We start from the raw sequence: 19,941 nt of genomic DNA on the forward strand, positions 1-19,941 counted from the left end.
ATGTCGCTCATCCTGACTGTGCTGGACAAGCTGGCCTACTTTCTGTCTCTGATAGCGTTTTGTGTCAGCGTGTCTTACAGCTGGCTGAAATGAAAACTAGATTCTTCTCTCATATTCACGAGGTCTGATAATGCCTGGGTGTTTTTTCAGTGGATATTTAATGAACGATCCAGAGGTTTGGGGTTTGAGTTAGGATGGTTTTATTGAAAACCGGTGGACGCCTGACACCCCTGCGTGAGTTTCAGGATCTGTACTCTCTGTGATCTGTGGTCGACAGCCTTGCAGCAGGTTTTGGATGCACGCACACCTTCATTTCTGTAATAATGAGCGTTCAAACTGGATGATTATCGTCATTTTAGGTGTAACTGAAGACAGCGAGCTCCTTGCCAAAGATCACGATGCTGCAGCGGTGCATCCTGAGGCCGTGCCTCGTGCTGGCACTGGTGCTGTGTGTGTCGGCCAGCGATGACTTCGACTGGACGAAGAACGAGAAGTCGTCTTTCTACTACGGCACCTTCCCAACCGGTAGGTCACGTGACTAAAGGGGAGACAAAAAATATATTTTAAATATGCAAATGAGGCATTATCTAATTAGATATGCATCAGCATGTGCAGACATTTGTAGAACAGAGATCTGAATGTTGGATAAAGCAGGTTAAAAAAGGTTTTGACAGAAGAAATGTTTTTTTAATCACTTCATAAATCAGACAACACTGTCAAAAAGCCATAAAAAGACATTTTTTGGGAATAATATATTCTATAAATCAGTCTCTCACTGATATAAGACCAAACTCCTCTGTAAAAAGCTTCAGGAGAAAGGTGGGAATAAAACCGAAGAGTTTGCTGAAGTGGAGATTTCTGGTTTAAAGATGTGTATTTAGGAACAATCTACAGATGCAAGTAGACAAAGTGCAGTGGAATAAACCTAAAAATCTCTATTTTTGACATTTTCTCTCCACTTGGGTGAAAGGAGACACGTTAAGGCAGCAAAATAGTCCAAAATCTCTAATCTCAAAATTGGCAAGTGCTTGAAAAAATGATTTTTCCCTGTAGTGTCTCGCCAAACTGTAAAAGTCATTACTTAACACGGTGATTATCTGCAAAACGGTGATGTTTTTGCTCTGTTGTCCCTCTGCAGGTTTCTCCTGGGGAGCTGGCAGCTCTGCCTATCAGACTGAAGGAGCTTGGAACGTAGATGGCAAAGGGATGAGCATCTGGGACGCATTTGCCCACAAAAAGGGGAAAATATTCTCCAATGACACGGGCGACGCCTCGTGTGAAGGCTACTACAAATTCAAGGTGACACGCAGAGGGAAATGTGGCGTCACTCCATCGTGTGTGATGACGTTTCCTAATGATTGTTACACCATAAGACCATTTTTCACAACTATAATTGAGTAATATTAAGTTTTATGTGTTAGTTACAACTGTTAAACAACCAGAATTTAAAGTCTACAACTGTTTTGATACACAGACTTTAGCTTTACCTTTAGCTTAGCTTAGCATAAAGACCGGAAATACAGCGAGCCTGACAAGACAAAGCAAACAAGCTCTAATGTGTTAATTAGTGACCTTTACACCTTCGGACAGAGCCAGGCTAGCTGTTTCCCCCTGTTTACACTCTTTGTGCTAAGCTAAGCTAATCTCCTCCTGGCTCCAGGGTGGTCTAAACTCTACCTCTAACTATTCCTTAACTGTTTTGTGCTCTTTGTTTTTTTAAAGGATGACATTAACTTGATGAAAGACATGAAGCTGAACCATTATCGTTTCTCCATCTCCTGGCCGAGGATTTTACCGAGCGGGCTGAAAAGTAAACACGAGCCTCGTCTGATTTTCTCATTTCATTTTAAAACTGTTCACTGGTAGAACATATTTCTTCACTGTATTTATTCCTCTCTCATTAGATCGTTATTGACTTCAGCTGTTTGTGATTTCTTTTTTGACACTTTAAAAGACCAAACAAATCAATCAATGAATAAACTTTTAGGTTATGTTTCATGGTACCAGATATTGATATTAACTCCATCTTTAACTCTTTTAAGGTGAACACATCAACGAGAGAGGAATCAAATATTATGATGACCTGATTAACATGCTGCTGGACAACAAGATCACACCCATCGTCACTCTGTACCACTGGGACTTACCTCAGGTAGGCGTCAGGCTCACTCAACCGTCTGGTTTGAAGTCCTCTTTGCTAACTGGACGACGCAGCGTGGACACTCGTGTGGTTTTATCTCCCCAGGTCCTGCAGGAGAAGTACGGCGGCTGGCAGAACAGCAGCATGGTGAACTACTACAACGACTTTGCCAACTTGTGCTTTGAGAGATTTGGAAACAGAGTGAAGTACTGGATCACTTTCAACAACCCGTGGGTACGTCGGGTTAAAGACCAACGGTGCATTCACTGTCTCGTTTCAAACTGTTTTCATTACATTTACATCAATCAGTCTTCAGTTATGTAGCTCCAGTTCATAACAGCGTTATCTCAAGGTGCTTTCCATAAAGAGCAGGTCTGGACCAAACTCTTTAATTAGAGAGAGACCAAAGCATCAGATATTATATTAGGCAACAGTGGCAGGAAGAACTCCCCTTTAACAGGAAGAAACCTGGAACAGAACCAGGTGGAAAAAGAGAAAAACAAAAGATCAAACTGACTACATGTAAGGACAATGTCTGTGCAACAACAACAACAACAACAACAAACAGAGAATTAACCCCTTGAAGGTCCTCAGAAATAATCACGTTAAAGATCCTTACACACATAAATGTGTATGCATAAAAACAAGCCATAAAAATGTTAAAAATCTTTCTTTTTTTTTAAATTTTTTTTAAATAGTTTTTTAGACCAGCATCAGCCCTAATCATACATATCAAATTTTAATTAGTTTTTTAAAAAATTAACCCTTAAATTGCCATGTTTTTGTCATGATGCGCATCATTTTATGGTCTAAAATACACAAAAAATACATGAAAAAAATTGAGAACTCTGAAAAATTCACCATCTTGCAAAATTATAAGCAATATGCATGAAAAACTGATAAAATATGCTAAAAATAAAAATCATAACACACTAGAAAGTGCTGAAGACCCTCAAAGGGTTAAAGGTTAAAGGTGTGCAGGGCTGTTAATCTTAAGTATTAGGATCAAAGTCTGTAGCAAAACAGTCTAAAACAGGTTTTTAAAAACCTTTTCAGAGAGTTCTGAACTGTGCACCTGATTTTATTCTAACATATTCTAGTGTGAATGAGGCAGAGAGGTGATTTCCAATGTAGAGGACGCCAATAGATCCGATTGATAACTAGACACTAGACAGCAGGGGCCTGGTCTGGGTCTGAGCCTGCACACCTCCGGGACAGTTTTACTTTACTTTACAGAAGTGCAGGTGACAATCTGTGTCTGATACAAATAGGAGGATGTATGTTTTCTTCAATAGCTCCACGTCCAAGTCCCTCTCCCACTGTCGCTGTCTTGTGAACAGATGTTGTCTAATGTTTGACTTGCACATCGTAGAGGCAAAAACACCCAGCTCCAGGACCAGATAGAGACGGGAATCCTCCCTAACATGCTATCAAACACTCAAAATCTGGTGCAAAAGACTTTACTGTGTTCAAAAAGGTGAGAATAAACCCGAGCAGGTGCTTTTATCTGCTGAAAGGCTGAATCTCCTCCTCTGTTCTAGAAAGTCCTTTTCTGCCATCCCTTAAAAAACAACAAGGGGTTTCTAGTGTCTCAGCCTGGATATGAGGCCTGGTCCACCTTCTGAAGAGACCAGCCTGTCCTCTAAACATTTGTTTCTGAACTTTCCGCAGCTATATTCTTTTAAAAAAGAGCTCCCAGTAATACATTCAAATCCTTGTGAGTAGCACACAGTGCACAGATCTTAACACACATGGGTTCAATCATGTTCAATCATCCTGTGGATCCTGGTCCTGGTCCTGGTCCTGGTCCTGGTCCTGGTCCTGCTGATGTGGTTCTCTGGTTCATGAATCACTGCTGAGGATCGTCAGACACTCGTCATGTTTTTCAATAATATCATCCTGCTAATCTGTTAGTCACATTCCTGTTAGTGCTGTAGACACTGTTAGTACACTGGTGCTGTTTGTGCTGTCTGTCTCTCTCTCTCTCTGTCTCTCCCTGTCTCTCTCTCTCACTGTCTCTCTCAGTCTCTCTGTCTCTCTCTCTCTCTGTCTCTCTCTCACTGTCTCTCTCTGTCTCTCTCACTGTCTCTCTCTGTCTCTCTCCCTGTCTCTCTCTCTGTCTCTCTCCCTGTCTCTCTCTCTGTCTCTCTCTCACTGTCTCTCTCTGTCTCTCTCTGTCTCTCTCTGTCTCTCTCCCTGTCTCTCTCTCTCACTGTCTCTCTCAGTCTCTCTCACTGTCTCTCTCTGTCTCTCTCCCTGTCTCTCTCTCTCACTGTCTCTCTCAGTCTCTCTGTCTCTCTCTCTCTCTCACTGTCTCTCTCTCTCTCACTCTCTCTCTCTGTCTCTCTCACTGTCTCTCTCTCTCTCTCACTGTCTCTCTCTCTCACTGTCTCTGTCTCTCACTGTCTCTGTCTCTCTCTCACTGTCTCTCTCTCTGTCTCTCTCTCTCTCACTGTCTCTCTCTCTGTCTCTCTCTCTTTCTGTCTCTCTCACTGTCTCTCTCTCTCTCTCTCTCTCTCTCTCTCTGTCTCTCTCTCTTTCTGTCTCTCTCTGTCTCTCTCACTGTCTCTCTCTCTCTCTCTGTCTCTCTCTCTCTCTCTCCCTGTCTCTCTCTCTCCACCCGACATGGACCCCTACAGAAGCCGCCCACATTGATCCTGGGTCTGTTCCAGGTTTCTTCCTGTTAAAGGGGAGTTCTTCCTCCACTGTTAATCAATATAATATAATATCTGATGCTGCTCTGTGGGGATTGTTGAATCCTTCATGTTGAATTCCTGAATCGTTGGTTCTCTCTCTAATTACAGAGTTTGGTCTAGACCTGCTCTTTATGGAAAGCGTCTTGAGATAACAGTGTTGTGAATTGGCGCTCTATAAAGAAAGATTGATTGATTGATTGATTTACCACCACGGTATGGCAGAGTGTCGTCTTTGTGTTTTCAGTCCATTGCTGTGGAGGGATATGAAACAGGGGAACATGCACCGGGACTGAAGCTGAAGGGAACCGGAGCGTACAAAGCTGCACACAACATCATCAAGGTAAGACCCTAAAGATGCTTGTTGTAGTGCTGTCCAAACGTATAGTGAGAATTATTAAACCCGACATAGTAGTATCAAAGTTTCCCACAATGCACTGTGAAAAGTAAGCGCAATATCCCATCATGCACTGGGTGGAGAGACGGAAATGAAAGCTCAGTCAGTTTTAACAACAACATTTTAGAAGATAAGATCTTGTAGATGCTTTAGAGGAGGAAAATAGTCCAGACAGGAGCGTAGTTGGAATAGTAGGCGGCATTTTGTGCTGTTTTTCGACAATATAAGACATTAATTATACTATATTTGACTATGTTTGATTTTACATTTCACCACATATATGAGTTGTGGTTTTCAATAAAAGCAAAATTTTTTAAGAAAAATAGATTTTATTTTTACTTTCCATGACTGAGTATACTCACCACATGCCAACAATTTATCAACTTCTCCCCCGTTAATTTCTTTTTTCAAATTTTTGTCAAATATCTCCATTATTTAGACAGTTTTAAGGAATAAAAACACATTTCTCATCATGTTTAAATTCTAATTCATGTAACAGAAGGTTAATAATGTCAAATAAACTAAAGTAAGAAAGAAAGAAAACGCAGACACATCGATGTGACGTCTCTTTTCTGTCTGTGAAACAGGCGCACGCTAAAGTTTGGCACACGTACGACATGCAGTGGAGAAGCAAACAAAAAGGTAAAAACTGACGGCACAGTTTTGTTTTTATTCTGGTGATGCTGGTGATAAATTCCCGCCATGGACGATAACGTGTGTGTGTGTGTGTGTGTGTGTGTGTGTGTGTGTGTGTGTGTGTGTGTGTTTAGGTCTGATAGGGATCTCGCTAACGGCCGACTGGGGGGAGCCGGTGGACATCACCAACCAGAGGGACATCGAAGCAGCAGAGAGATACATCCAGTTCTACCTTGGATGGTTTGCTACTCCCCTCTTCAATGGAGACTACCCCCAGGTCATGAAGGATTACATCGGTACGTCAACTGTTTGTGCCATATCTTAGAAAAAAGAAAAGTGTTGTCCAAGGCTGAGACGATGCTTTTAGCCAAAGAGACAAAAGAGGATCAATTGTAACATCGTGATTTAAGGCGTCAAGCACCAAATGTGGGTTGATTTCGTGTTTGGTGGGTAAAATCTCGTTGCTGAAAGCTTTGCGTGTAAAAAGCCACTAAGAGTAATTCATCAAAAACATTAAGCGCCGTAGAACTGACAAATATGTATTAAAATGACCCTACACCTGGAAGATCCTTTTGGTTTAACTGAAAACGACCGCCATAGCATTGTCTGCAGAGCCACCAGACTTCATTGACAAAAACAGTGATTTTACCTTGCAGAACACGGGAGTTGCTAGTCTACCGTTGCCTCAATGGGTCCGTTTGTTTTTTGGTGATTGTGTGTTCTAAAAATATTTTCGGATCTGAAATAACCTTTTAAAAAAGCAAAAGTTACACAATAACACAAACAGCCTAACTGATAGTGGAAGCAGCAGAAAAGCAACTCCTGTGTTCTATGAGGTAAAATACCTGTTTTTCTCAATGGAGTCTGGTGCCTTTGAGGAGAGCGACGTTAACAATATCTCTATAGCGTCAGACACTTAAAGCTAATTCCCAGCGAGCATGTCTGTGGCTGCGACATGGGCACAAGAGGAGGTTAGAAGAGGCTCTGCACTTCGCTCCACTCAAATAAAAATATGTGTTTGGTCTATTTTTGATGGAAGCCGCTGTTTGCTTGCATTAAGCTGCACAGAACAGATGAGCTGGGCAGGAAGTCAGACATAGAAACGGCATTGAGAGGTCACTTTTCAAAATAAAACACCCTGTGCAGACTCTCGATCGTATATACCCAATAATTACGTCACTTTATAACACCGTGAGGGCCCAGCTTTAGCTATGACTACGTTATCCTTTAAGGGATCACAATCCAGTTAGATTCATTATGAAATGCTTTGAACTTTCACCTCTAGGCAGGAAGAGCGGCCAGCAGGGCCTGGGAGCTTCACGGCTGCCCGTCTTCTCGCCTCAGGAGAAGAGTTACATCAAGGGAACCTGTGACTTCCTGGGCCTCGGCCATTTCACCACCCGATACATCACCCTGAAGAACTACCCATCAGGCCTCGGGGACAGCTACTTTGCAGATCGGGACCTCGCCGAGCTCGTGGACCCACAGTGGCCTGATCCTGGTTCTGAGTGGCTCTATTCTGTTCCCTGGGGCTTCCGACGCTTGTTGAACTTCGTCAAGGTACGGCAGATATCCGGCGGTGTCGCACCTGTCGAACATGGAGTGAAACTTTTTAGGTTTCTGTTGAACTAGGAGAAGAACTACACACACACACACACACACATCACAATAAAAATAGCATGGAAGTGAACTGATACAAAAAATAATAAGGACGGCTTTGAATGGATTGGAGTTTTAGCTAAAGGGATAGTTCAATATTTTTCAAAGGCTCATATGTGACACAGCGTATCCTAACAGCGTCAAATATACACTTCTGTTGTTGTCACCATGGAAACAAACCAGCTGATCAGACTGGAGACGTCACCACTCCAGTAAAAGATGGCGAAGGCTGACTCTCTTCCCACATTTGTCCATTTTAAACTGAAAAGACACATTTTTTACTGTGATTTTTAGATGTTTCTTTAGTGAAATGAGCTGATTCAGCCGACAGCAGCAGTATAGAGGTGAGATAATAATTACTCCTTTAGGTTAATAATAGAGAAATGGCAACAAACAATGAAAATGATTTTTGCAAATTGACTTAAACCAAATATTTTAAAGCAAAAGATATTTTCACAATTCTTCAAGTCTGTCAAATTTCTTGGACATGTTTCTACACTCTACAGTAATTTACTAGTAATCTAAGTAATATTATAGTATCAGTGTAGCCTAATCTTCAGCTGCAGTCATGCAGAAATATACATGTATTTGTGCTTGGTTTAAACCAAATGGATGGATGCACAAAAATAAAACAAATTTTCGAATGTTGATTTAAAATCTGAATGTCAACATTATGAATGAACGTTATTGAATCCGGACCAGATAACTAACAGAGACATGAGAGTGGTTTTCATCTTTTCATCTAAACTCACAGCAAGAAAGCAAAAACCAAATTAAGTTCATAAAGTGAATACAAAGATATTAAAGAAATGTCACACAGCTATATCAAGTAATACCTTGTGTTATGCATTTAAGAAGATAAAATATGAAATACGTTGCATGTGTGGTGTAAATTATAACATAATTATGTGAACATATGAGTTTGCACCCCGTCCTGATTTGAATATCATGCCTCTTTAATAGACTCAGTACGGAAACCCGATGATTTACGTGACAGAAAACGGTGTGTCGGAGAAAATGCTCTGCACCGACCTCTGTGACAACTGGAGAGTTCAGTACTTCAAAGACTACATCAACGAAATGCTCAAAGGTGAAAAAAGAAAGATTTTACCGCCTGGTTCATGTTTGAGTTTCACATTTTAACATGACTGACAAAGCCGTGACGTTCCTGAGATAAAAAATTACCTCTCTGTTTTTGTTTGTTTTTAAAACCTGCAGCAATGAAGGATGGGGTGAATGTGAAGGGTTACACAGCCTGGTCCCTCCTCGACAACTTTGAGTGGGATGAAGGATACTCCGAGAGGTTTGGACTCTACTACGTGGACTTCAGGAGCAAAAACAAACCACGCTACCCGAAGGCTTCTGTCCAGTTCTACAGACGCATCATCAGCTCTAATGGCTTTCCCAACCAGAGAGAGGTAAACTTTATCAACACACTCCTCATTAACAAAGGCTCTGCAGAACTGTGTGTTGTTCATCTATGTTGTTCTGGTATTTTTAAACCTGGGCTCTTTTTTTTATAAAACATATTTCAGGTTAAAAATTTTGGCACTTTGAAAAAAAAAATTGGAATTGGTCCAGTAGATCAGCCAGCAGCCGTGAAATGGGCTGCTGTGGCTATGATGTTAATCCTTTGGGGCAACTGCACCTGATCACAGTAGGTCCACTAAAAGAGCTTGTTTGATCCACTGACAGGCTCAGAGTGTTATTCTAAGTGTGTGACAGCATCATGGAAAGGATCCCTACAGAGAGAGACCTGGAAGATCCTTTTGGTTTAACCACAAACAGCCGTTATATCGCTCTCTGCACACACACCATTCATAAAAACAGTGATTTTACCTTGCAGAACACAGGAGTGGCTGCTCTACTACTGCCTTGATCATTTAGTTTGTTCATGTTACTGTGTAATGTTTACTTTTTTAAAGGTTTATTTCAGATCCAACACAATATCTTTATAACACACAATAACTCAAACAAACTAACCAATTTAGACAGCAGCAGACCAGCAACTTCTGTGTTCTGTGAGGTAAAATTACTATTTTTGTCAATGGAGTCTGGTGACTCTGAAGACAACGCCGTAGCGAGCATTTCCAATTAAACCAAAAGGATCTTCCAGGTCTCTCTCTGTAGGGATCCTTTCCATGATGCTGTCAGAAACTTCGAATAACACTCTGAGCCTGTCAGTGGATCAAACAAGCACTTTTAGACATTGATTGATGGTATTTATATTTATTGTTGGACCAATTCTAGGAGGTTTTGAACCTACCAGTCAACTCAAATCCAAAATATATTAAAATAGTGACTGCTAGCTGATCTACTGGACCAATTCCAAAACTTCTTGAACTTACCAGTCATTTTGAACCTAAATATATAAAGAAAATAGGGCCCAGGTTTAAAAAGTGACCCTTTAACAGCTAAAGTTTGTTGCTGTTCACAGGTGGAAAGTTGGAAAAGGAAAGCTGTAGAGACCTGCTCCTCCAGTAACCAGCTCCTGGCTGCAGGTTAGTACATTCGAGTGCAGGCTGTGATCAGCTAGGTGGGGCCAAACAAAGGAAAATTCTGTCTAAAGCTTGTTTTTCCGCTCTCTAACGGGGTCTTTCTTTGTTTTGCCCCCCCAGCTAGAAGAAAATCCCAGGGAAATCAGGAACATGCAGGAATGCAAAAGGCTTGGCCAGTGCATGATGAAGTTTAGGTACAACAGTCCATGATACTTTATACTTCCACTCTACTTCATCTCAGAAGGAAAATACTGTGTGTTTTACCCCACTTCACTCCACTGACAGCTGCTGTCACTTTGTAGATAAAGATTTAACAGTCAATACACATGATGAGCTATAAGAAATAAGAAATATAAGAATAAAATGCCCCAAAATGGATAAAATAGTACAAATTAGCAACATTAAAAAGACAAACACTACACTGAAGGACACATTTCAGACTGTAGCCAATAGCTTTATCATTAAGGCGTCCATTTCTAATTCTTGACTGTGGGGTCAGTACTGGCAGCAAAGCTCTCCCTCTTTACTGTAATATTGTGTTTCCACAAACAGTTACCAGCAGAATTAAAGATGTAATTAAAATGTGCTCATATTGTGGTGCAATTTGCTCTCAAAATTAAAAAACAACTTTTTGTCAGTGTTGTATCCGTTTCCATGGAAACACATGGGACTCTGACTAACACCTGGAAAGCGATCAGTCCCGTCTGTAGACCCCTGTGTAATGAAACCTAGTTCAGCGCTCCAGTTAGTAGGCCGACCCTTAGTAACGCCCCTAGTAACACCGTTAGTGACGCCCCTAGTAACACCGTTAGTGACGCCCCTAGCAACAGAGACGGTAACTAGTCCCTGCTGAGCTGATGCTCTCTACAGATGGAGGGATTTCCCAAACTGAATAAAAACCACAGGTAGAAACACTGAAGCTCCTCGCTGGCTCAGTCTGGCTGGAGCTCAGATATCTGCACAGATTTAGCCGCCGACTTCACATGTATTTTTTTAGCTAGCTGGTAGCGGTTAGCCACAGCGGCGCCATATCGCTTGAAAACTGTGATGAAAGTGAAGCTGCTGCAGAAAAACCTGAAACATGAGCTGATCCTAAACAGTTCAGAGAGCTGAAAGAAACTAATGAGATTTTGTTTTTAGAGAAATGCTGACTTGTGCACGCTCTGAGTGTCTAGCTGACCAATCAGATTGCTCGGTCTGAAGCGCCTGTTGTATAATCGCATCTCCACTGGTGTGTTTCAGATCCGTTGATCGGTCACATGGAGATGGTCACAGAGATCGTGGTTCCCACAGTGTGTACACTCTGCATCCTCCTCAGCGCAGTCTTCCTCATGTTCCTGCTGCGTGGACGCCTCTGAAAACACACACACACACACAGAGTTTTAATCAAGCCAGACGTCAGTGGCCTTGAAGCTGAAGAAATGAATCTGAGAGTGACTTCAAAGCTGTAAAACTTTATCCTGTCGAGAGCATTTTGTTGATTTAACTGTCCTGCTGTTCTGTTTTTCGAGTAAACACTTAACGTCATAATAGCAGGTACCTGTTGCAACTCTGGAAGAATGAATTCAAGCTTGGTATATTACTATTTTTATTTTTTAACAAACTGGTCTTGTGTGGTTTTTTTTAAGCTAAGTTTTACGAGCTAAATGCAGAGAGGAGATGGTTTATTGTCAACAAGTTTGTAAAATTAAAAAATAAGAGTGATGGAGATAAAGTGTTGTACTCTCTGTGGGATCATGAACTTAAAATAAAATAAATTTTTAAGACTTAAATGGTGCTGATTATTTTACACACAAATTCAGAGGAACACTTTTTCCTGTGCAGCATTTGACCCTTCAAATTAAAAGCCCTGGAAGTGAAAGAAGACAAATAACACTGAAAACAAAACACAAAACAGAGGTAGTCTCGTTAGAAATTCTTACGGCACTCTTTTGAAGTACAAACAATTGCACTTTTATTCATATAACACATTTCATTACACATAAACTCAAAGTGCTTTACTTTAAAAGGCAAAATTTAGAAAATATTAGCATAAACATGAGCATACATTCAAAATGCATTAACATTAAGTGCAATTGGATGCTGTTGTGATTGATTTGTATTTTTTGTTTTATATGTATTACCCCAAACTTCCACTCTGTCTCACTACTATTACTGTAGTTAAGCCTAATTTCTGTTGGACTTTATTTTGAAAACCGGAACTTCATACCGGAAGTCGGTATCGCTAGCTTGGCGCTGCTCGTTTCTTCACCTCCGGAGAGCTGCCAACAGGTATGACTGTCCGCTGACATCTCGATTTAACGACAGCATCGTATTTTATAAGCTACTATCATGTCGGTGTCTCGTGTTTCCCCTCGACTCGTTTTGTTTTTACCGCCTCGCTGACAGCAGTTAGCTAGCTTAGTTAGCGCACAGGCTAGCTAACTCAGCGGCTCGGAGTTAGCTTAGCAGCGAATGTTCGCTCTCCTCTACATCCACACGCTTTGCTCACATTTAAAGTTAGACAGCAAACACCTGGAAGCTCCTCCGGCCTCTCTGTGAGTCGGTGTTCAGAGGAATAACATCTTTATCTTTGTGTTTTGGCCATGATGATTGAGTTTACCGCCATCTGTGGATGACGCTGTGCCCCGACCGATATGTGCTCATCGGTGGCCGATACCGCCCACAAGCTAACATGGAGAGAGATTATCGATATCGGGGGCCGATATTCCTGCTTCATGATCAAAACAGGAAGACAAAAATCATCCCAGCTGATGTCACAGAAAAGTGCTGCTACATGTATATTACAGTCTATTATGTTTAATATTCTCTACTTAAACAAAAGTGATATCAGTGTGAAAATACTTAATAACTCATAAGGAGCATTTTTAATGTTGTTGGTTGAAATGAAACAATGACACCAACTTTTATAAACTCTTCTATTGTTGAATACACAACAATGCATTGTATTTATTACCACAGCCATATCATCTTATGTTAGATATGAATCTGTAAAGTAGAGCTGCAAAGAACTAATCAGCTATTTCTAATTGATGGTAACTGATTTAAGTTTGATTGTCTGTTTTTGGGTTTTGGACTGTTTGTCGGACAATCCAAGACACGTATTGAAGCTACCTTGGGCTTTTGGATGCTGTTTGCTAAATTTTTGGCAGAGAAATAAATAAATATACACACACATATAACACACAAATAAATTAATACCTGTAGTTGAGTAAAAAGTGCAGTATTTCCCTCTGAAATGTAATGAGGTAGAAGTACAAAAGATTATCAATGTCTTGAAGTTGTATGTATGTACAGTATTCAAGTCATTACTGTGTTTCTTTTAATTGATGCTATTTTCATTTTGAATTTGACTTTGACTTTCTTCGCCAAAAACTGATTTTTAAGTCAAAATACATCATGTTGGTGTCACACTAAAGGGACGTCCAGGCGTAGCTGGGTTTTAACATAACTGTAATCCTGTCTGGAAACACAGAAACACAAGCACATCTGCTTACGCCTGAAAAAAGCACTTCAAGTTGTCATCTGATGGCAGGAAGTTTAGACACCAGGGCGCCTCAAACCGTGACGAAAGCATCTACTTTTGTTTGTTATGTGTGAAAGTTAGAGTCTAAACAGGAGAAAGCTGAGAGACTATATTTTTGGTAGAGAAAAAAATATTATAAAAATGTACCTTTTTCCTCTACGTCTTACTCATACTTTGCTGATATTCTGCACACTTGCACTGTTATATTAAAGCAGGATACAAGCGGTTCAGTTTCTGACCTCCTGAGTAGAAAACACAGCAGAACTGACTCGCAAAACTTCAACATATCGACTTATTTTCAGTGACGGTCGTCCGTCTCTCTCACACACTCATTACACATCTGTGTCGCTACGTTTAAATCATTGTTTCATCACTTTTGCTCACCTGGAAATGCAGAAACACACTCACATCTGCTTAGCGTGGCTGCATTCTGCCAGACGTCTTCATCTACTGAATGATGTGTGTGCCTCCTAAAGCCCCCTGAGCTGCCCAGAAGTGCCTGTGTGAGCCAGACCCACAAATAAACCTACTGAAATATCACCACTGCTTTTGTACATGAGGGTGGGGGGGGGGGGTCCAGTGTCCATAGACATGCTCCACATCGCTATTGGTCCCACATTAGGATGAATATGTTGCTGTCTTTATAGCTGTTTTTAACGCTGGTAGTGACTGATGCAGGTTCATCCTTCCCTCCAGGAGTGAGACATCATGCTTGAACCGCACACAAATGGCCGGATTGAGATTCCTGACTACGACGGCATCGAGGATGAAGCCTTCCCCCCCCTCCCACCGCCTCACTCCCCGGGCCAGGGAGACCCGTTCGCAGATGGTGAGAGGCTGCTGTCCCGACCCACCAGTCAAGGGGATATTCAGCGTTTCTAGCCAGCCTGTTTTCTGCCTGGATATTGTAGAGAATTACATAATGAGGGATGCTGACCCCCCCCTGTCCTGTTGTCCTGTCGTCTGGTTAATGCAGGGGAGGAAGACGGCGACGTGTCCAAGCTGGCTGAGGTCCCTGCTGCTAAAAGGAAAGGAGTGAAGAGGCCGCAGCCCAAGCTGGACTCTCAGAGGTACTTTACATTTATTACTGAAACATTACTTCAGGTCGTCATGTGATGGAAGTTAAGACGCCGCAAACTGGAACTTTCTCTCTCAATTATATGTAATTGTGTGTTGAAGCTAGAAAAAAAAGACTGAGTGTATCTAAATGGGAGAAAAAGCACAAACTATATATATTCTATTCTTTTTAATTTTTATTCTTGCGTTTGAAAATGTACCTTTTTCCCCACGTTGCCTGTTTATCCGTCTGTACTGCCTGTGGATGTAATAACAGCAGTTAATGCTGGGAAAGGCCGGAGCAGTACATGATTTATCGTTTGTTAATTAAACATATGCTACTGTCTAAATGACTTGTGGTGTTGGAAAAAGTGTTGGAATTGGTCCAGTAGATCACCTCAGCTGACAGCTGTGAAACAGGCTGCAACATAATCCGCAGCATTAATAAAAACAGCTGTTGTATCAGCTCTCTTCAAAGGTACCAGACTCCAGTGACAAAAACACCAATTTTAATTCACAGAACACTGGAGTTGCTGGTTTACTGCTGCCTCAATCTGTAAGTCTGTTTGTGTCATTATGTGTCAGACAAATATTGTGTTGGATCCAAACACCAAAGTCACAAACAAACAAACAAACTGATGGAGGCAGCAGCAGACCTGCAACTCCTGGATCCTGTGAGGTAAAATCCCTGTTTTAGTGAATGGAGTCTGGTGTGTGTGCACAGAGCGATATAACAGCTGTTTGTGGTTTATCTCTGTAAGGATCTTCACCATAATGCTGTCAGACATGGCTTGTTAGATCTACTGGACGAATGCCAACACTTTTTGTACCAAAACTATGTGGAAATGGGGCCCAAAATAAAAGCTAATATGAAGAGAACATCAGACTCACTCTCATCAGGCCACAGAAACATGACACTAAATGGTAATGCTGCTCTGTCTCTGCTGGATGTTTAGATAGGAAACTGTTTTCTAACCATAACTTTCTTATTGAACCCTTTTTCTTCAGGCTGACCTCAGAACGAGGACTTCCAGCTCTGCGAACGCTGTTTGATGACGTCCACTTCAAAGGCAAAGGACACGAGGTAAGAGGTGACAGCCGACACACTAACAAAGCCAGACGGAGGCTGATGACGGCGGACGAGTTCACACCAGCTGTTCTTCATCACGTCGTGTACATCCAGACGGTTCTGTGTGTTTTTCCCCTCCAGGCCGAGAACCTGCGGCTGCTGATGCAGAAGATGGAGAACTGGGCTCACCGGCTGTACCCCAAACTGCAGTTTGAAGATTTTATCAACCGACTGGAGAAGCTGGGCAGCAAGAAGGAAGTGCAGGTGGGAAGGAAGTGAAAATTAGAGTGGGGGTGTCACAGGCTAGATATTTCTACATGGTGGCGTCTGTCCCGTGATGCCGTTGGACCCAAAAACTTTTTTTAATGACACATCTGTAAATCAGCAGATCAGTGTTTGAGCATCATAACCTGTGAAGTGACTCGTTTCACCATCAGAACCATCAGAGCTGCACAATTAAATCATTTTATCCCCATTCAAGTTAGCGGACGGCTAACAGGAAGTTAGCCGGCTCGGCAGGTCTGAGACACTAGAATGACTGAACGGAGCCTCCAGCGCTGTACCCAGGTCTCTTCATCCGTCCTTTGAGTGTCCACGACTGAGAATTTACAAAGCAGAAGCTGATTTGTCAAGTCTTGCCAGATTGTAAAGTAATTTTTTACTACCATATATTTACTTCCACTCTGTCCACACCAGGCAAAAGAAATCACCCCAATTTCATCTCATTTTTATTTAAAAAAAAAAAAAAAAGAATAGAGAAGTCGGGTCACAGTGATGTCTGAAAGGATACTGAAAGAGAGGAGGACATCTACAGACAGACAGACAGACAGACAGAAAGAACACATCTCCCAAAGCTGCACAGCTGGAAGTGCAGCTTTCTTTTTTTTTTTTTTAGCTGAGACGTGCTGGTTGCTGTGATTCAGAATATCCACGGCAATAAAAATGTCAGCATGAGTCCGAGCACTGGCTCCGAGTTAGTGTTCTCCATGCTGAGAATGTGGCGCTCTGTGGACACCCTGTCTCTGTGGACGTGGACTATCAGAATTCATTTCTCAAGCAGTTCTGTGTAAAATCTGACATTTTCATGCCGCTGCTTTGACTCTGACTGATCTAAGGAGCCTCATTCCACGTCAGACTGTTCAGTGACTTTACATTTCTGTGTCTTGTGGCAGACTTGTCTCAAACGGATCCGACTGGACATGCCTCTGACTCACGAAGATTACACGAGTAAAGATGGTAAGAGATGAAATCACACTTTTATATTCAGCGTTCTGCATCACCTGCGTCCTCTCTAGTGTCCAGCAGGGGGCGACTCCACCGGCTCCAAACAGAAGTCTGATTGGATGGAAGTCAATGAGGAAATGATTTATCAGCTCAGTGAACATTTTCCTGATGAGTTTCTGCTCTCAGTCTCTAGTTTACAGTCTTCTTCAGCACAGCAGGACGTTCATTTAGTAAGTTATGGTCCATTTAGAGGAAGATAGACCAGGAAGAGGCTTTAGGGCGGGGCTACCTGCTCACTAACCAATCAGAGGAGGCCTTTGGGGAATGGAAGTCACTCCTGGCTTCAAAAAACCAAGATGGCGACGTCCATAAAGCAAAATTCGAGGCTTAAAGACGGCGATCCACAAACCAACTGGTGATGTCACAGTCCACTTCTGTGGTTAGAACCAGGCTGAGCCGAGACCAGTTGGTGCCACCCACACCTGCGGAGCATTTTTCAGCTCTGCTTCACTCTAGAACTGTTAATTGTGAACCAGGTTCAGATTTACTGTCTCATCCTGTCTGTCAAAATGTTCCGGTGCAGGTGAAGAAGAAGCAGCTCCTGAAGGGAACGTCTACGGGGATCCAGATCCATTTAGTGGACCGAGCTTCCCTGACGACTCGCAACAAGGGCCGATCCACTCCACCCCGGCTCCCGCCCCCACCCCCGCCCCAGCTGCCCCCTCCCTGACCGAGGAGCAGCGTAAACGCATGGAGCTGAACAGACAGCGCGCCCTGGAGAGGAAGCTCGCCCGCCAGCAGCAGCAGACAGGTGAGAGCAGGGGGGAGCAGAGGGGAGCAGAGGGGAGCAGAGGGGCCTGAAGAAAAGTCTTTTCCAGACAGTGACATTTAATGAATTATTCAGACAAGTCGTGGATTATCAGGGAATTTGGTGCGTCTTTTATATAAGAATAAAACTTTATTAACCAGACCGACTGACTGAGCGTCCTCAGCTCCCGCTCTAATGTCGGCCATCTTCTGGTTGTCGAATCGATGAAAAACTGAAGCAGAGTCTGCAAACACGTCAGCAAGATGCTGACTTTGAATAATCAGATATGAAATGACAGAAATGTTCATCTAATGTGGATTTAAAATGATATTTTTCTTTAAGTCATGTCACATTCATAAGTCATGGAAATTCAACTTTGTAGACTTGGAGTGAGGTCACAGAGAGGTTCAGTTTGAACTGCAGTAAAAACTAAAACTAACCACTTACATTAAGATCAGCTCGATGCTCCTAATCCTAACCCCACACTGACTTTACCAAAGTCTGTGAGAGTATTTCTGCTGTGGATAAGATGCTTCGGCGATAAAGCTGGACAGAGAAGAAGCGTCACTACGGCACACAGACGAAACTTCTTTGTTCTGTTTTTCAGCTCTTTGTAGCTGAAAAGTCAAGATTATTAAACAGCATTTACATTTAAATGTACTTCCTTTGTATTGATTCTATAGTAATTCTGTGGTTGATTGACAGCCCTAATTATAAAACAAATACTACAAGTATTTAAATAAGAAGTTTCACTGTTTGTACAACATTTAACTGCACATCTTCTCCTTTACAGATCTTTCACACTCCCAGACGGTTGAGTCGTCCACACCACCAGACAGACCCACATCTGTCTCCCCCGCACATGCCCTCAAGGACTCTAAAGATCAGGGTGAGGATGAGGAGGAGGATTTAGACCTGGAGCCAGCGAGCAGCAGCAGCACACAACAGCCCAGCCAGCTGCCACCAGACTCTGAGCCTTCTGCCGAATCACCTCAGTGTGAGGAAGAGGAGGAGACCAGCCTCAGGACCAACGGGGGTGAAGATGGAGACTGAAGCTCGAGTGAGTGACTGTACGGCCAGAGTTTCTTTTGGCAGAGCCAACTTTGTTCAAATTCTACATATAATGAGGCACTAAATTGAAGCTTTATCAGATTTTATTACTACCAGGATGTTGTTTGGTTTCATAAATTAGTTTTTCCTGAATTGTGTTTAAACCTGGGCCCTATTTTCTATACGTTTTGGGTTCAAAATGATCGGGAGGTGCAAATAGTTTTAGAACTGGTCCAGTAGATCGCCTCAACAGCACACAATGAAAGTAGGTCCACTGAAAGTGTTTGATCCACTGACAGGCTCAGATTGTTATTCTAAGTGTCTGACAGCATCATGGAAAGAGATTAATCCTTTTTGTTCAGACAGAAACAGACGTTCTGTTGCTCTCCGTTAAGACACCAGACTCCATTGACAAAAACAGTAATTTAACATTGCAGGACAAGGGAGTTGCTGGTCTACCGCTGGATAGATTGGTTAGTTTGTTTGTGGTGTTGTCTGACTTTTGGTGTTTTAAAGGGTTAGTCTGTATTCAACACAATAACGCAAACAAATTGACCAATCACAGCAGTGATACATAATGAACTCCCCTGTTCTGAAAGGTAAAATTTATTTTTATTATTTTTTTCAGTGGAGTCTGGTGTGTGTGCAGAGAGCGATATAACGGCTGTTTGTGGTTAAACCAAAAGGATCTTCCAGGTCTCTCTCTGTAGGGATCCTTTCCATGATGCTGTCACACACTTAGAATAACACTCTGAGCCTGTCAGTTCAGTGGCCCCAAAGGACATTACTTTTTTTTGTACTTTTGTAAGTAATTTAGACACCAAAATGTAAAAAAAAAAAAAAACAGGGCTGAGGTTTAAGAACACCAAAGGCAGCCTTTACTGTTAACATCCTGCCTGTAATTAATAGTAAGTAATTTAATGGGTGCAGAGTGAAAGATCACTGCAGTAACTTTTTATAAACTTTGGTCTTAAAACTGAGGAAGTTCTGTAAAACCGTGACCTGAGACGTGTTGAATTCCTTTAACACTGCGTCACTAGTGCCATTTTTGTTTTTTAAAATGCCAAACGTTGACAATAAACATTTTCTAGCCATGTTGTTCAGTATCAGGACGCCTCTGTGATCCCATCTGCACAGGAGGATGAAGTCAAAAGGGAGAGGGGTGGGTAAATGACCTCTGCTATG

At 42.1% G+C, this 19,941-nt stretch overlaps 2 protein-coding genes across 2 annotated transcripts; both read left to right on the forward strand.

Moving 5' to 3' along the window:
* Positions 1-398: 398 nt before the first annotated feature.
* Positions 399-11,381, forward strand: lctla (lactase-like a). Its single transcript, XM_070829140.1, has 13 exons — positions 399-525; positions 1,139-1,299; positions 1,723-1,810; positions 2,043-2,152; positions 2,246-2,374; positions 5,081-5,176; positions 5,818-5,872; positions 6,001-6,162; positions 7,152-7,426; positions 8,489-8,615; positions 8,744-8,943; positions 9,963-10,026; positions 11,266-11,381. Exons 1-13 carry the CDS (start codon positions 399-401, stop codon positions 11,379-11,381), a joined length of 1,710 nt encoding a protein of 569 aa, XP_070685241.1.
* Positions 11,382-12,232: 851 nt separating this feature from the next.
* tipin (timeless interacting protein) lies at positions 12,233-19,850 on the forward strand. The gene is made up of 8 exons (XM_070830584.1): positions 12,233-12,294; positions 14,246-14,378; positions 14,526-14,619; positions 15,614-15,689; positions 15,816-15,938; positions 16,847-16,910; positions 17,482-17,709; positions 18,500-19,850. Exons 2-8 carry the CDS (start codon positions 14,258-14,260, stop codon positions 18,757-18,759), a joined length of 966 nt encoding a protein of 321 aa, XP_070686685.1. The 5' UTR covers positions 12,233-12,294; positions 14,246-14,257; the 3' UTR covers positions 18,760-19,850.
* Positions 19,851-19,941: the final 91 nt, after the last annotated feature.

Source organism: Pempheris klunzingeri, chromosome 1 (genome assembly GCF_042242105.1).
Source record: "Pempheris klunzingeri isolate RE-2024b chromosome 1, fPemKlu1.hap1, whole genome shotgun sequence".
Taxonomy (NCBI): domain Eukaryota; kingdom Metazoa; phylum Chordata; class Actinopteri; order Acropomatiformes; family Pempheridae; genus Pempheris; species Pempheris klunzingeri.

Excerpts from the sequence above, each read along its gene's own strand:
- lctla (XM_070829140.1), top strand. The coding sequence starts at position 399 with ATGCTGCAGCGGTGCATCCTGAGGCCGTGCCTCGTGCTGGCACTGGTG. Across the intron at positions 2,375-5,080 it reads TCACTTTCAACAACCCGTGG|TCCATTGCTGTGGAGGGATA; the intron begins GTACGTCGGGTT and ends TTGTGTTTTCAG. Across the intron at positions 8,616-8,743 it reads CATCAACGAAATGCTCAAAG|CAATGAAGGATGGGGTGAAT; the intron begins GTGAAAAAAGAA and ends TAAAACCTGCAG.
- tipin (XM_070830584.1), top strand. The coding sequence starts at position 14,258 with ATGCTTGAACCGCACACAAATGGCCGGATTGAGATTCCTGACTACGAC. Across the intron at positions 16,911-17,481 it reads AGATTACACGAGTAAAGATG|GTGAAGAAGAAGCAGCTCCT; the intron begins GTAAGAGATGAA and ends GTTCCGGTGCAG. Across the intron at positions 17,710-18,499 it reads CCGCCAGCAGCAGCAGACAG|ATCTTTCACACTCCCAGACG; the intron begins GTGAGAGCAGGG and ends TCTCCTTTACAG.